This window comes from Cherax quadricarinatus, chromosome 5 (genome assembly GCF_038502225.1).
Source record: "Cherax quadricarinatus isolate ZL_2023a chromosome 5, ASM3850222v1, whole genome shotgun sequence".
NCBI lineage: Eukaryota > Metazoa > Arthropoda > Malacostraca > Decapoda > Parastacidae > Cherax > Cherax quadricarinatus.
Window position 1 is genome coordinate 68,589,668 of NC_091296.1, and position 16,593 is coordinate 68,606,260.

The 16,593-nt window shown below is 37.1% G+C and overlaps 1 protein-coding gene across 1 annotated transcript in view; it reads left to right on the forward strand.

Annotated features, from left to right (window-relative positions):
* The window catches only part of LOC128685021 (CD151 antigen), a 55,986-nt gene extending 44,630 nt beyond the window's left edge, over positions 1 to 11,356 (forward strand). The window contains exons 2-6 of the mRNA XM_053771456.2: positions 2,126 to 2,317; positions 2,921 to 3,103; positions 3,546 to 3,701; positions 4,102 to 4,197; positions 4,620 to 11,356. Coding sequence (XP_053627431.1) covers positions 2,126 to 2,317; positions 2,921 to 3,103; positions 3,546 to 3,701; positions 4,102 to 4,197; positions 4,620 to 4,751 — 759 coding nt within the window. The 3' untranslated portion in view covers positions 4,752 to 11,356. The remainder of the gene's footprint in view (positions 1 to 2,125; positions 2,318 to 2,920; positions 3,104 to 3,545; positions 3,702 to 4,101; positions 4,198 to 4,619) is intronic.
* Positions 11,357 to 16,593: the final 5,237 nt, after the last annotated feature.

Consider the following 16,593-nt stretch of genomic DNA (forward strand, 5'->3'; position numbering starts at 1 on the left):
TGGTTTGAGAGATTTAAGAGGCGTAGTGGCATACTTAGTGTGATAAGGCATGGTGAGGCTGCCAGTTCGGACCACAAAGCAGCTGAAAAATATGTGCAGGAATTCAAGGAGTACATAGAAACTGAAGGACTGAAACCTGAACAAGTGTTTAATTGTGATGAAACAGGCCTGTTTTGGAAGAAAATGCCAAGCAGGACCTACATTACTCAGGAGGAAAAGGCACTCCCAGGACATAAGCCTACGAAAGACAGGCTTACTCTGTTGATGTGTTCCAATGCTACTGGTGATTGCAAAGTGAAGCCTTTATTAGTGTATCACTCTGAAACTCCCAGACCGTTCAGGCAAAAGAATGTCCTCAAGGAGAATTTGTGTGTGCTGTGGAGGGCAAACAGTAAGGCATGGGTCACTAGGGACTTTTTCTATGATTGGTTACACCAAGCATTTGCCCCCAATGTGAAAGATTACCTAATTGAAAAGAAATTAGAACTTAAGTGCCTCCTGGTGTTAGACAATGCCCCTGGTCATCCTACAGACGTGGCAGAGCGACTTTATGGGGACATGAAATTCATTAAGGTGAAGTTTTTGCCTCCTAATACCACTCCTCTCCTGCAGCCCATGCACCAGCAGGCTATTGCAAACTTCAAAAAACTGTACACAAAAGCTCTGTTTGAAAGGTGCTTTGTAGTGACCTCAGAAACTCAACTGACTCTAAGATACTTTTGGAGAGAGCACTTTAATATCCTCAATTGTGTAAACCTTATAGGTAAGGCTTGGGAGGGAGTGACTAAGAGGACCTTGAACTCTGCTTGGAAGAAACTGTGGCCAGAATGTGTAGATCAAAGGGATTTTGAAGGGTTTCAGGCTAACCCTGAGAATCCTATGCCAGTTGAGGAATCCATTATGGCACTGGGAAAGTCCTTGGGGTTGGAGGTTAGTGGGGATGATGTGGAAGAGTTGGTGGAGGAGGACAATGAAGAACTAACCACTGATGAGCTGATAGATCAACTTCAACAGCAGATCAACTTCAACAGCAAGAGGCCAGACCTGAGGAAACTGGTTCGAAGGAGGGGAGAGAGAAATTGAAGAAATTGCCTACTACAAAGATTAAGGAAATCTGTGCAAAGTGGCTTGAAGTGCAAACCTTCATGGATGAAAATCACCCTCACACTGCTATTGCAAGCCGTGCTGGTGACTATTACACTGACAATGTTGTGAAACACTTTAGGGAAGTCATAAAGGAACGAGAGGTACAGGCCACTATGGACAGATATGTTGTGCGACAGAACTCCAGTGACTCTGAAGCTGGTCCTAGTGGCATTAAAAGAAGAAGGGAAGTAACCCCAGAAAAGGACTTGACACCTCAAGTCTTAATGGAAGGGGATTCCCCTTCTAAACACTAACACTCTCTCCTCCTCCCATCCCATCAATCATCACCAGATCTTCAATAAAAGTAAGTGTCATGTAATTGTGCATGCCTTTTTCAGTTTGTGTGTATTAAAATTAATATTTCATGTGGTAAAAAATTTTTTTTTCATACTTTGGGGTGTCTTGCACGGATTAATTTGATTTCCATTATTTCTTATGGGGAAAATTCATTCGCATAACGATAATTTCGCATAACAATGAGCTCTCTTGCACGGATTAATATCGCTATGTGGGGGTCCACTGTATATTTATATATGCTTCTGAGCTGTTGTATCTGGGTGCCTCTGCAAAAACAGTGATTATGTATGAGTAAGGTGAAAGTGTTGAATGATGATGAAAGTATTTTCATTTTGGGGATTTTCTTTCTGTTTGGGTCTCCCTGCCTAGGTGGGAGATGCCTGACTTGTTGAAAAAAAAAATATATTTAATGATTATGAAGTGAAAGTTTCAGCAGATGTGCAGTCTTCCATCTTGTAATTGTGAGACAGACATGCTACCTAACTGCACTATTATACAAAGCAACTTAGGAGTACACTGGACAGGCTGGGAGACGAGTGCTACAAAGCATAACCTCAGAGTTGGCAGCTTAATTAAATCTGTACATAAGTAGTCTGTGATAATTCTCAACAGTTTAATTTGTACTAAGTGCTGTACATTAATGAACTTCTTTAACTGTATATAAATGAAAGTGTTGTTTCAGGGCACTGGCATAGCTGTGGGCTATACTGGTGCAAGCCTCCTGACATCATATGTGGCTTATCTTTCCCCTTGGATGCCTGCCTGGCTTTGGGTGGCAGTGGGCATGATTTTGATGCTTGGAGTTGGAATAACTGCCACAAGCACTGTTGGTGCTATTGCTACATTGGCTCCTAAGCCACGAGCATTCAAGATTGTAAGTATAGCATGCAGTATATTTGTTACTATTGAAAATTTGGTAGTGCCATAAAAAGCAGTGTGTTAAATATATTTAATGTGGATCAGTTTAAGAAAAAAAGTCAACTTGTTTTCCCAATTTTATGATGTTTTTTTAATTTTTGACATGACTAACCATGTAATTATATACATATACGTGTGTGTGTGTAGGAGAGAGAGATAGAGATAGAGAGAATAGAGAGAGACATAGAGATAGATATAATACAGTCTAAAGTTCAAAAGATCAGCTTATCAAGGGTTGTAGTATGAAGTTTAGCCCCTAATAGGAAAATCAGATACTAAATACTGAAGTGAATACTGTCCTTGTTTGTGGGTTTTGCTGTTACTACATAGTAGTTGCTTCTGTCTTATTGATAAAGCTAGTCAAAATGACATTTTTGTATCATACGGGATATAAAGCATACTAATATAATTTTATTGTTGGCTCAGTAGAATTGTGCCTTGACATTTTATTACTATTTTATCTGTAAAACACACAAAAATTTTAGTATATGGGTTTAGGATTTTTGTAAATGTACAGTGTCTTTCAAGAAAATTGAATATAGTAATTTTATTCCAATAGTGTCTGTCTCTGCTCCTGTTGATGGTGGTGACAGAAATTGTAGCCACAACAATAGTTTATCAGAAACAGCATGCACTCTCCCAGGCACTGGGTGACTTCATGGGTGAGTCTATGGAGAGAACCCAAGCAGATTATGGGGAGAAAGAGTCTGATACTCAGCTGTGGGATGAAATCCAGATGGAGGTGGGTTATTATTTATGATGAATAATGTAAGTGTGTATAGTTTTGTAAAAGCAATAACCTGTTTGAAAGTTGATCAAATTTACCAGTTTCATAGAAATAAAAAGAATTGTGTTTATACTTTACTCAACTTTTGATCAGATTTGAGGGAGTTAGTACTCCATCTGTGTGTAGAATCTACTAATATTCATATATAATTTGCCATAATAAAGAAATCTTCATTCTAATTCTTTAAGTCATGAAGTAACAAAGAATTTCTGATAAATTTTAAAAACAAATGGTAGTCTATAAGACTGTGTAATGGCAACATTTTATCATCTAAAACAGTTATTGGTATGTATTAGAATGAAATGAAATGATCATTGTAAATTACATATTTGAAAATTATATTGTTGATATAACTGAAGAGATTTATGCAGCTAATAAAAACAAATTAAATTTTCAGATGAACTGCTGTGGTACTATTAGCTACAAAGATTGGTTTACCACAACTTTTGGAAATGGTACAGATGTCCCAGACTCCTGCTGTCTTATGGTAGAACCTGGCTGTGGGAAAGACATTGCAAATGTAGTTGATCCTGAAGATGAAGTAATAACCGAGGTGAGCAGCATAGGATAATAGCATTAGTGTCTGATAGTTTATCTTGTTTTTCTTTAACTTGTGAGGTATTTTCTACCAAGGCAAGTTGCCCTAGAGAAAAAATTTGTTTTTAATTGTTAATTACAGGGATATGAGGAACCAGACCTTTGCCTTTGACATTTCATTTGAATTGAGTGACATGTATGGCTTATTAAGGAAGAATTTTAACCTGGTTCACATGGGGAAACTTATTTGTTTTGTCATATACTGTGTGTTTGCGTGGGGGTGGGGGAAAGATGTGTGCATGCCAAGTTTTGTAAGCACTGGTACCTAGTATATCACTTTACCTCAATTTTTACCAAGGAAAATTATTTAATTAAAGAAAAAATAGGTGTTTTATTATATGCATTCTTTCCACCAGGGTTGCTTCCCCACAGTGCTACATGCCATTGGACTTGACTACCACACATTGAGCCGAGGAGTGTGGTTGCCTGTATGTGCCATGCACGTTGCTCTTGTAAGTGCTGGATGTAATACTGTATATTGATGTTAAGTTTGCCATACTTAAAAGCACTGAATACAAATCTGTCACAGTGGAATATGTAGATTTTATGTGCATTGATGCAGTTATGAGGGAGCATGAACACTATTATGCACATGGCACACATATGGCCATTTTAAAAAATTTGTTTGAATGGCAAGATGATAAATTATACTGCTGAGTATGTTTTTTTTTTTTATTTATGTAAGGTATATTGATGGGGATCCCATTTGAAATTCCAAAAACCTTGCATATTTTTAATTCAGAAAACTTATGAATATTGATATAAAAATCAGATTTACTGAACAATTATCCCACAGTAACATTATACCATTAAGGGCATAACGTACATTAAACAGTAAATAAGGCAATTTAATATATTTATTGTTTGTCAACAGATGGTTCTGCTGATTGCCACAAGCATGTTCTTACAAGAAAGCTACACTGCTGGTAACCTAAGAATTTACTCAGTGTCTGCTGTTCTTCCAGCTACCACTCACAAATACCAAGCACTTGATAATACCTTTTAGGGAAAACACCAAGGCATACCTTTATTTCACAAGGTTCCATATATAGGTAACTCTATATTTAATAACTTAAGGGTTGCAGCTCATGTTCACTATAAAGAATAGTATTTATTTTTACATAAGAAGCTATATTAGTAGTGATCAAATACAGTAGTTTACAAGTTTTTTTTGTTTTTTCTTTTGAGTTTGTTACATCATTTTAAATACATATATATGTACAGTCTTTTTTTTTCATTGTTCACCTTAGATTTGTTTACTTGTAATATACACAATTTCAGGAATTATTATGGTGATATATGGTACTTTGCCTTATTGTTTATCCAGTGTATACTATCATTTTATTTTCTGGTGTATAGTCTTTTGTTAGATTTTGTAGTGGAATGTTAAATGAAAATTTACAAATATACTAATGTGTATATGCATGTGTGTATATACATTTACAATGAGTACATATTTAGTTTTGTAGCTGCTTGTACTCGGAATGATATTGGGTTTGTAAGATAATGCGTTAGCCATTATTATTATTACAATACACTTTCGAGTTGTGATAATATATTGTAAGTGACACTAACTTGTATTTAAAAGCAAAATAAATCATAATAGGTTTACTTAATTTCTTTGAGAATTATTTGGTGCTGAGTATGTGGTTGATGCTTATTTTTTGATTATCTCTAAAGTGAGGTCAATCCACAGCTGAACTAAATGCATAAAATATTAGTTACACATTTATTCCTTTACCATTCTTTTAGTGGAAAATCATTAAATCAGTGATGTCATTGGCATATACAGCCTCTCCTCACTTAGCGACGTACTCGTTTACCAATGCCTTGGACTTACGACAGGCACTCTGACCAGTGTGCATACCTAAATAATGTACATTAGAGCTGATTTCCTCTATTCTGTTTGTTACAATATACAGTACACTACTGTATAAACATTTTAAAAATATACCAGAAATGTTATAAATGGTGCAGAGGTGACATTAAAACAATATCAAAGATAGTTGACACAAACCCACTACCATTATAGTATGCTCCTCACTTAGCAATGAATTTGTTTACTGATGTGGTCTTAGGGACAGAACTCCATCATAAAGTGAGGAGAGGCTGTACTGTAATGGAATACTTTTCTTTGATTGACAGGAAAAGGGTTTTTATCAGTGGGTCCAGTAACTCATGAGAATACACTTATCTTTCTTACACAATTAAATTCTTTCAGGGATACAAGTCCTATTTTTCATTCTATCACTGTTGTGTACTCAACCCACCTCACTAGTAGTTACTGTTTAGCAACTGGTAGGACATAATTCTCACTCAGCAGACCTTTGATCATGTCAACCATGCTTTCCTTCTGAGCAACAAAGTCAGATTTGCAAACTGGAGGTGTAATGCTGACAAGTGGTGATACAATTACTAATTGAAGTGCAGTTCTTTATTGGTGCAACATTTCAGCTAAGGGTGGGCTTTCTCAAGCCCACCTGAAAATGACATGAAATGTACCAGTAAAAGACTATTGCAGCCTTGTCATTTTCTTAGCGCAAGGATAACATGCACAACAGAGAAACGGTTAAAGTTATGAGAGTCCTAAAGCTGCAATTGATCCATTGCAGCATAAAAAGTCTTTCTTTCATTAAGAGGTAAATATTCTGTGCTTACTTGGTATAATGACTTATGAGAATAATCCTAACAGGATTCACATATGGAAATGACCTCAGTGTGACTTTGGGTAAAATATAGATCACCCGTGAAGAGAAACAGAGGCAATCAAAATTTACATGGAATCACTGAATTTTTTTTTTTTTTTTTTAACGCGAGTGTCGCACTTTGTGATTATCAGGTCGCACAGCATGTCTAATCTTTAAAAGCAGTGAAAGAAGACATCAAAGAACTCATACTTGACAGGAAAACATGCTTTAGTTCCCCACCTACCCAAGATGTATATTATGGTAGATAGAGGGTTCTATATCCCATGAGCATTCAGAAAGGAGTATTTGGTAGGAGTGAATGGATGCAAAGTAGTTTTTATGACTTGACATGCTGTTGAAGTGTAAGGAAGGTAACATTTATGAAAGGTTTCAGGGAAACCAATAAGCTGAACTCGAGTCCTGGAAATGGGAAGTACATGCAGTGTCTGCACATTGAAGGACGGGTAGGAATATTGCAGTTTGAAAGTGCATCTGAAGTAGTATTAGCATGCCTCTGACAAGACAGTGATAGAGTGAGTGATGGTGAAAGTGTTTTCTCCTTTTTCAGATCACCCTTCCTTGGTGGGAGACAGCCGGTGTGTTAAAAAACTTGTTTGAGGAATTGAGGAACTTGTATGAAAGCTATATACAAAATATTAATTAAAATACAACATAGTTAATGTACTCTATATTTTTTTTACACTGGCTGTCTCCCACTGAGGCAGGGTGACCCAAAAAAAAAAGAAAAAAAATACATTTTATAATTTTTTTTCAATTACATTTAGTAATTTATACAGAAGGTTACTAGCCCCTTGCTCCTGGCATTTTAGTCGCCTCTTACAACATGCATGGCTTACAAAGGAAGGATTCTTTTTCTACTTCTCCATGGATTTGTACTCTATATACCTGTATTAAATAGATTGGACATACATCTGTATACACTGGTGTTGCTGTTATAAACTATGATTAGCATCTGACAAAACACTTGTATGCATTGTTGCTGTATCTTGAACAGCCTTAGACATATACAGTACCATGGTTATTGTATGGTATTGTTGCACTTCTGTATATCTTTGACATAGAATACCTTCTATAAGTTGATATTTTACCATCCTTTAGGAGTACTCCTGCAGTAGTGGCCAGAAAAAAAAAATGTACGAGACGTTGCCCTATAGAATGTGTAGTATCTAGCTTATATGGAATCATATAGTTAGCCATGGGTATCTTATAATTTCAGAGGGAATTAAAGCCAATGAGACCAAAGAACCAAAAACACCCATAGTCAAAAGAAAGTAAAAGTTTAAACTCACATGGCATGAGAACCTGAGCTACCTAGGTTGAAGTGCACCAAGATTCACCAGATGTATGATGTATAAACAAAACCCTCAGCAGCTGAAAAACTTTTGACTGATAAGAGAACCGTAATTGAATCTTAGTGTTTATACAATACTTAACCCTTAAACTGTCCAAATGTAGATCTACGTTTGCGTGCGTAGCACTCTGACCTTGATTTTCTCCATAAGAAAGCATGTAAAAAAACATAGATCTATGTTCAGAGCGCTATGCGAGCGAACGTAGATCAATGTTTGGACAGTTTAAGGGTTAAGAACTGACCCTGAGAACTGAGGAACACTGTTAGCTGGCAAGTATGCAGTGCACTATACAAAAATTTTAGAAATTGTATAGACACTTTTCAGTCATCATTCTCACTGAATTATCACAACTTTACTCTTAGGATTGTTTCTATGTGCATTTAGACTATATTGTCCATATTGTATAGAATAAGAAATCAGCATAAGAAAATGAAGCAAGAGTCAATAGTAGCTACATAACTATAGAGCTAGTAAGAAAACAACAATATCCAGTGAATCTAATATCAAATTGTTAATCTCTTACTGCACAAAATGCAGGAACATGGAAACATATTTCCTACTCACAACAAAACTGTACCTCACTGCACTATCAGGGTAGGTAATTGCATGATCTGTAGGTTGAAAAAATGAACCATATTTGATGTACCTAGTGCATAAGAAGGAGCTTTGGCATTTCATTTTTTTTTTGTAAGGACTGCAGACATATTTGAAATAAGCTGATTATAAGCCTTGTCTTCACACTGGTAAACAAAAATATTGGTTTTACACTTAGTGAGATTATTACTACACCTACCATCCGACTTACGACCGAGTTCGGTTCCGAGAAACCGGTCGTAAGTCGAACTTTACTACTGAATATCAACAAAACATTTTTGTAATGACTTTATTTTATTGTTTTATTTTGGTATTTCATGTTTTACTTTACTTTTTATGTTGTTATTGTATTTTACACTGTAAGGTTTAGGATAAACACTGTGTACAACATAAATAGTTGTTTATTTCCCAGAAATTTGGCATAAAAAACACGGGCGTAAGTCGAGTGGTCGTAAGTCGGATGGTAGGTGTTTTTTTTTTTTCAACAAACCGGCCATATCCCACCAAGGCAGGGTGCCCCAAAAAGAAAAACGAAAGTTTATCTTTTTAAATTTAGTAATTTATACGGGAGGAGGGGTTACTAGCCCCTTGCTCCCAGCATTTTAGTCGCCTCTTACAACACGCATGGCTTACGGAGGAAGAATTCTGTTCCACTTCCCCATGGAGGTAAGAGGAAATAAACAAGAACAAGAACTAGAAAGAAAATAGAAGAAAACCCAGAGGGGTGTGTATATATATGCTTGTACATGTATGTGTAGTGTGACCTAAGTGTAAGTAGAAGTAGCAAGACGTACCTGAAATCTTGCATGTTTATGAGAAAGAAAAAAGGACACCGGCAATCCTACCATCATGTAAAACAATTACAGGCTTTCGTTTTACACTCACTTGGCAGGACGGTAGTACCTCCCTGGGCGGTTGCTGTCTACCAACCTACTACCTAGAATTATTACTATTATTATAATTAAAACCAAGCACTAAACCCAAAAGGGGGAACTTAGTGAGATGAAAATTTGCAATAATCCAAGGGTCATTAAGAAATACTGTGAGAGAACTCAGGAGCCTGCCAAACAGGGAAGAATGTAAGCACTGAACATGACTGGGCATGTAATCCAAGGGAATATTTCATTGTACTACACGCCCAATTAGTCATGAACTCTTACAAATACGTATAGACAAACATCCAACCCACTGGTTACTTCGATGTGTGCTATATTATTTATAAATCACAAATACAAAACTGGACAGCAAATTAATGCCAATTCAGCACTTTTAGCTCGTAATTCAAGCGTGATCAATAAGATCCAGGCGCTGCCTAGTGGGAAATGTCTTACCGATTGTTAGGCACTAATTACAAGCAAAGCAGGCAGGGTACACATTGGAAATAAGGTGAAACATGACTTGTAGCATATACAGTATTATATTCTCAGAGAAGGGGAAGCTATTAGATCCAACAAGCATAGAAAAGAGTGAAACTATACCTCTTAAATAAATTTAACTGGTTCAGGTATTTGCTAAGAATGACCTTGCTGACATTGATAGTTTGCAGGCATTGACAGTTTTTTTAATTAAGGTTTTTAAATAATGTAACTGTTTTTAATAGATATGTTTCTTAGCTACTGGTGCAAATCTCACTAGTTATTTATAAAAGCTTCAAATATTCACAACTCAGTTACAGTACTTGCAAAATAAAGTGTATACTGGTATAGATTAACACTTGATTGGCATAAAATGAGCTTAGTAGTTTTAACTATTTGCCAAGAAATTTTTGCAGCACTATTTCCTATTGTGAGAAAAAAATCATGTTTGTAGTCAAGTTACTGGAAGAAATGTTATGTATATATTGTACTGTCAAAATTATTTGTAGTCAGATTTTAAATACAGTATATAGTTCACATGCATATTTTTCTCTGTTGAGCATTACCATGATTACTGTACTATATTCATGAAAAGCACTAAATCTGCGAATGTCATCGAGTGCTATACAAGAGATAAAATATGTGGAAAGGACATCAACAGAGCAGTGATGGTATTTAAGATACTACTGAGTATTTTTTGATGATACAATACAGTATATGTATATACATGTATTGAAGCAATTCTTACATTTATGACTAAGAACAGTAGTTGCTAGCCTCCGGCTAATACTGCACTTCTTATATGCTATGAATGATTTGCCTATTGTACAAAATGGGTGGAAAAACCTGCCATTTTACAGGTCAGACCAGTGAGCCAGTGGTAGGCCTTGGTCAAATGATTGAAAGTGCCACTGATTGGGTTATCTGATGACCAAAGATGCGTGTCGAGAGAAATATTCCCATTTCTCTCTACAATTATTATAATCAAAAAGAAGCGCTAATTCTCTCTACAAACATTTAGTGCTTTCATGAATATAATGATAAAAATGACAAAATACTACCACCACCTCTGTCTGCCTCCGAGGACTTGGCACTTACGTTGTCATTCAGCCTATTTTAAAACTCAATTTTTATTTATAATCATTAGAAAACATCAGTTATATTAATTATATTTTTTGGGTAATTACATAATTTTCAAGACTTAGGTAAGTAATTATTTAAGATTATTATAAAAATAATAATCAGTAAAAAGTATAATCCTATAGAATGCTATTTGCTTGAATGTTTTGAGAGAAAATTTTGCGAAAAATTCCTATATCTAGTACATTTATGCCTGTGATATACCTGTTTCATTATGAAAGAAATTTAATTATTATGATACTGCCAGTCCACAAATTCCTTTACAAGTGAAACTTATGCTTTTTCTTAAGTAATCTAACTTTTAATATATAAAGGATGTTGCAGCATATAAGTACTCAGTCCTAATTTAGTGCCTCAGCTGAAGTTTATATTGTATTGAAATTCTCTCAGCTTTAGAGCTGAAGGTTCTGAAATGATGAAACTGTTGTATATAAATTATTTTATTAAATATAAACCATTTTATTTGTTTTTTATTGACTAAAAATTATAACCTCCAGATACTTTAACCCTTAAACAGTCCAAACGTATACATATATACGTTCTCTCATGTAGCGCCCAAAACATGTATATACATTTCCTTTGTCATTCATTCAACATTGACACGATAAGCCTGAGTCGCCAAGACATGAGAGAATGGGTGTGCGCACTCACTGTGCGCCATATGAAAAAAATTGGGGATGCCTGGGTACCATATGCTCATTTTTCCTATTAAAAAAAAAATTTTTCTCAAAAAATTCGGGGAGCTACACAAGAAAACGTATATATACATTTGGACCGTTTAAGGGTTAATGTATCACTTCACGGGCTTCCAGGAACCTTTTATGTCTAAAATTTGATTGAGTGGGGATGAGTTGTGCCACTTTCCAACTTGTCGTATGTCCCAAGGAGTTTGTGGATGATGTAGGCACTAACTAATCCCCATTACAGGTACCTCGATGTTTGCTCAAGACAATAGACTTCTTGCCAGTCTCTCCAACACATTTCATGGAACGGTGTCCATGTCCCATGTGAGGAAGTTGCCAGGAGCACCTGCCAGGTGCTTGCTAGAAATTACCAAAAATACTATTCTGAGGGCAGAGGAGGGGAGGGTTGATTATTATAATCAAGGGGGAAGTGCTAAAAAGGGAGGATTATACAGCACCTGTGGGGGAGGATGTGGAAGGTATTCAGGCTTAATTCAGGGAATTGGAGCACAGATCCAATTCTCTAGATCAAGAGCCCCTCACCAGTGTCAAGGAACCTTCCTTGAGGGGAGGGGAGGGTTGAGGTGGTTTGGACATTTAGAGAGTGGAGCAAAATAGGATGACTTGGAGGGCATACAAATCTGGGGTGAAGGGATGGAGGGGTAAAGATCATCCCAGGATTCTTTTAATCTGGGGGCAAACACTAAACCTATAGGGGGTCACATAGCACCTAGGAATTTGGGAGGCATTCAGGTTCTAAGGAAGAGAAGTCCAGTTCCTTGGATCAAGAGCCCTTATCTGTAGTCATCCCAGAGAGGGAGTTAAAGAGGTTTTGAGCGCTAGAGGCATGGACATGCAATGTTCTTGTGAGTGTGTTAGGAGTACAGGGAAGTGATTTTTGTGATTTGACATGCTGTTGGAGTGTGAGCAAAGTAACATATGTGAAGGGATTCAGGGAAACCAGTTAGCTGGACTTGAGTCCTGGAGGTATGAAGTATGGTGCCTACACTCTGGAGGGGTGAGGATGTTGTACTTCAAGGGCCATCCAAACTGTGATGTCAGCAAGCTTCTTGCAAGGCAGTCATTGAGGTGTATAAGTGGAAAACAGGAATTAATAAAGGGGAAGTAAATAGTGTGCTAAAAATATCTAACATAGACAGGACTCGCAGCAATGGTTTTAAATTGGAAAAATTCAGATTCAGGAAGGATATAGGAAAGCACTGGTTTGGTTATAGAGTTGTGGATGAGTGGAACAAACTCCCGAGTACTGTCATAGAAGCTAAGACGTTGTGTAGTTTTAAAAGTAGGTTGGATAAATACATGAGTGAGTGTGGGTGGGTGGACCTGACTAGCTTGTGCTACTAGGTCGGATGCCATGCTCCTCCCTTAAGTGATGTGTCTGACTTGACTAGATCAAGGCATTGGCTTAAGCCAGTGGGAGAATTAGACCTGCCTCGCATAGGCCAGTAGGCATGTTGCAGTGTTCCTTCTTTCTTATGTTCTTGAATAACAGTGAAAATGTTTCTACCTTTCCGGGTCATCTTACGTCAGCAGGAGATGGCCTGTATATTAAGTAAATGATTGTATTCTAAATGGGACCAACATTGTTGCATTTATAAGGTAGGAGAGTACAGAACTGGAAACAGAAACACACTTGCAGGATATCGGTACAGGCAATTTGTGAATCTGACCATGTGGGTGTCTGCATGTTCATCGCCCTGAATATCAGTATGTCCAAGGAAAAAAAAACTTGCTGGTTGGTATGATGACACATGAACACTTCAAGAAATTTATTGAGGAAAAGTTTCACCATGAGTGGTGAAATATTTTGTCTTTATTTACAAACTTTTTTGTGCTTGTTAGAAATGCAGCACAATTGTTGTATTCAAAATATGATGGGATACAAAGTGAATTTCCTAAAAACTTGAAAATGCACTTTGGGAGTTGGAAACAACAAATTACACAGCAGCCATGGTTGCAACATTTATGATAGAGATGAGTATTGAACATACAGCCTTTCCTCACTTAGCGACATACTCATTTACCGATGAATCGGACTTACAGCGAGCTATCTAACCAGTATGCATGCCTAAATAACATATACTAGAGCTGATTTCCTCTATTCTGTTTATTACAATACAGCCTCTCCTCACTTAACGATAGAGTTCCTTTCCTAAGACTACACTGGTAAACAAATTTGTCGCTAAGTGAAAAGCATACTATAATGGTAGTGGGTTTGTGTCATTCATATCTGGTATTGTTTTAATGTCACATTTGCATCATTTATAACATTTCTGGTATACAGTGGAACCTCAAATTTTGAACTTAATCCGTTCAAGGAGCTAGTTCTAGTCAAAAAGTTTGAAAGGCGAAGCAATATTTCCCATAAGAAATAATGGAAATACAATTAATCCATTCCAGAAACCCAAAAATATTCACAAAAAAATACATTTTATAGATAGTATTACATTATAGTTTTACATACACACAACAAATATAGTGTACAATTATTAATAAATTTAAATAACATAAAATAGCATTTTTACTTACCTTTATTGAAGACTGGTGATGGCATCTGGAAGATAGAGAGGAGGAGAGAGGAAGTTGGGGTTAGTGTTTGGAAGAGGAATCCCCCTCCATAAGGACTTTAGGTACCAAAGCCCTCTCTGGGGTTACTTCCCTTCTCCGTCTTTTAATGCCACTAGGACCAGCTTGAGAGTCACTGGACCCCTGTCTCACAAAATAACTGTCCATAGTCCTCTGTTTCTGGTACCTCTAAGATTTCCCTAAAATGGGACATGGTTCTGTCACTGAACTTGTTGCAAAGATGGCTTGCTTCAGCTTGCTCAGGGTGGTACTTCTCCACAAACATTTAGACATAATTCCACTTGGTGCAAATCTCCTTAATCTTTGAAGAAAGCACCTCATCCACTCCCTCTTCCTCCTCCTCTGAAGCAAGTTCCTGAGCTGTGGTCTGATACTGTTCCAGATGAAGCTCTTCCAGTTCTTCAGTGGTTAGCTCTTCCCTGTGGTCCTCCACCGACTCTTCCACATCCTCGCCACTCACCTCCAGCCCCAGGGTGTTCCTCAATGCCACAATAGAGTCCAGAACAGGCAGAGGGTCAGCTGGGCCAGGGTCAGCCTCAAACCCTTCAAAATCCCTCTTTTGGACACAATCTGGCCACAATTGTCTCCAAGCAGAGTTCAAAGTCCTGAAAGCCACTCCCACCCAAGCCTTACCTATAAGGATTATGGAGCTGTAGATACTAAAGTGATTCCTCCAGAACTCTCTTAGGGTCAACTTAGTTAACCCTTTCAGGGTCCAAGGCCAAAATCTGAAGTGGTGCCCCAGTGTCCAAGAATTTAAAAAAAAAAAATTGTTATTTTTTCTTATGAAATGGTAGACAATCTTTTTGTGAATGTAATAAAACAAAAAGTACGAAATTTGATGGAAAATTGACGAAATTATGCTCTCGTGAATTTTGATGTGTCAGCGATATTTACGAATCAGCGATTTTGCCGACTTTGACTCCCATTTTAGGCCAATTACATTATTCCAGTCGACCAAATTCTCAGCTATTTCACTAGTATTACTTCTATTCTATCGATTGAGCACAAGAAATCGCCAAGTCAACTGTTTCAACTACAAAATAAAGTGACCGGAAATTGGTAATTTGGCCAATTTAACACAAAGTTCAAAATATTCCGATTTCAAAATAGGGTCCAGAATAAACAATGTAGGTATTCCTGGCACTAAACTATCATTTCCTCTGTTCATTAGTTATGTTTTGAGGCTTTACAAATAAATTCCATTTTGATTTTTCATTCACATAATGAATTTTTATTCACACCAAAAAATAGAAGATTTACTGTTATGCAATATTGTAATAATTGTATAAATATCATCACCACATTTGTGAATGTATATTAGACCCACCAGCTGGCATGTATTAGACGTGTGAGGTCGTTTGTTTACTCTTGAACATCGGCAAAAATTTAACATTTCCGCCACTTTGAGCTCAATTTCAAGCCATTTCCAGTGCTAACACCAATCAAAATTATCTCTATTTCTGTAATATGTCCATTCTATCAAATGAGACCAAGAAATCACAAATACAACTATAAAAAACATACGAAGAAAAAACACTGCAAAGTCGCTGTTTTAATCGAAAATCATGGTCTCAGTTTTTTCTCTCATTATACACAGTGTGCTGCAGGATTTGTTTTATGTGGTGCACACATACCACATAGATGTATTCTCTCATATCTAGGCCCAAATTTACCACTCTCAGTTTATCAGAGTGAGCTGAGCTAATGACGTAGATCTACGGTTTGGACCCTGAACGTAAAGCCGTTGATCTACGGGACGGACCCTGAAAGGGTTAAGTCTGCGGTCACTTCAAAGCACTTTTCAAACACTGCTTTGTGTACAGTTTTTTGAAGTTAGAAATGACCTGCTGGTCCATGGGCTGGGTAATGTAGGTCCTCTTTGGCATTTTCTTCCAAAACAGGCCTGTTTCGTCACAATTGAACACTTGTTGATGTTTGAATTTTTCAGTGTCTACATAAACCTTAAACTCCTGTACAAACTTCTCAGTCGCCCATTTGTCTGAACTGGCTGCCTCACTATGTCTTACAACACTGTGTATGCCAGTACGCTTCTTAAATCTGTCAAACCAGCCTCTGCTGGCCTTAAATTCACTATTAGCACTGGTTCCAGGAGTTTTCTGTACCAGATCGGCATGCAACTTCCTTGCCTTTTCACAAATAATCGTCTCTGAAACACTATCACCTGCCATCTCTTTATCCTTGATCCACACCAGCAACAACTTCTCAACCTGATCGATTGTCTGTGGTCTTTTTTTGGTTAGCATATTAACACCTTTCGCAACATCAGCTTCCTTGATTTGTTCTTTCGTTGCCAGGATAGAAGCAATGGTCGACTTGTTTTTCCCATACATCCTGGCAAGCTCAACAAGTTGCACACCACTCTCATACTTCCATATTATTTCCTTC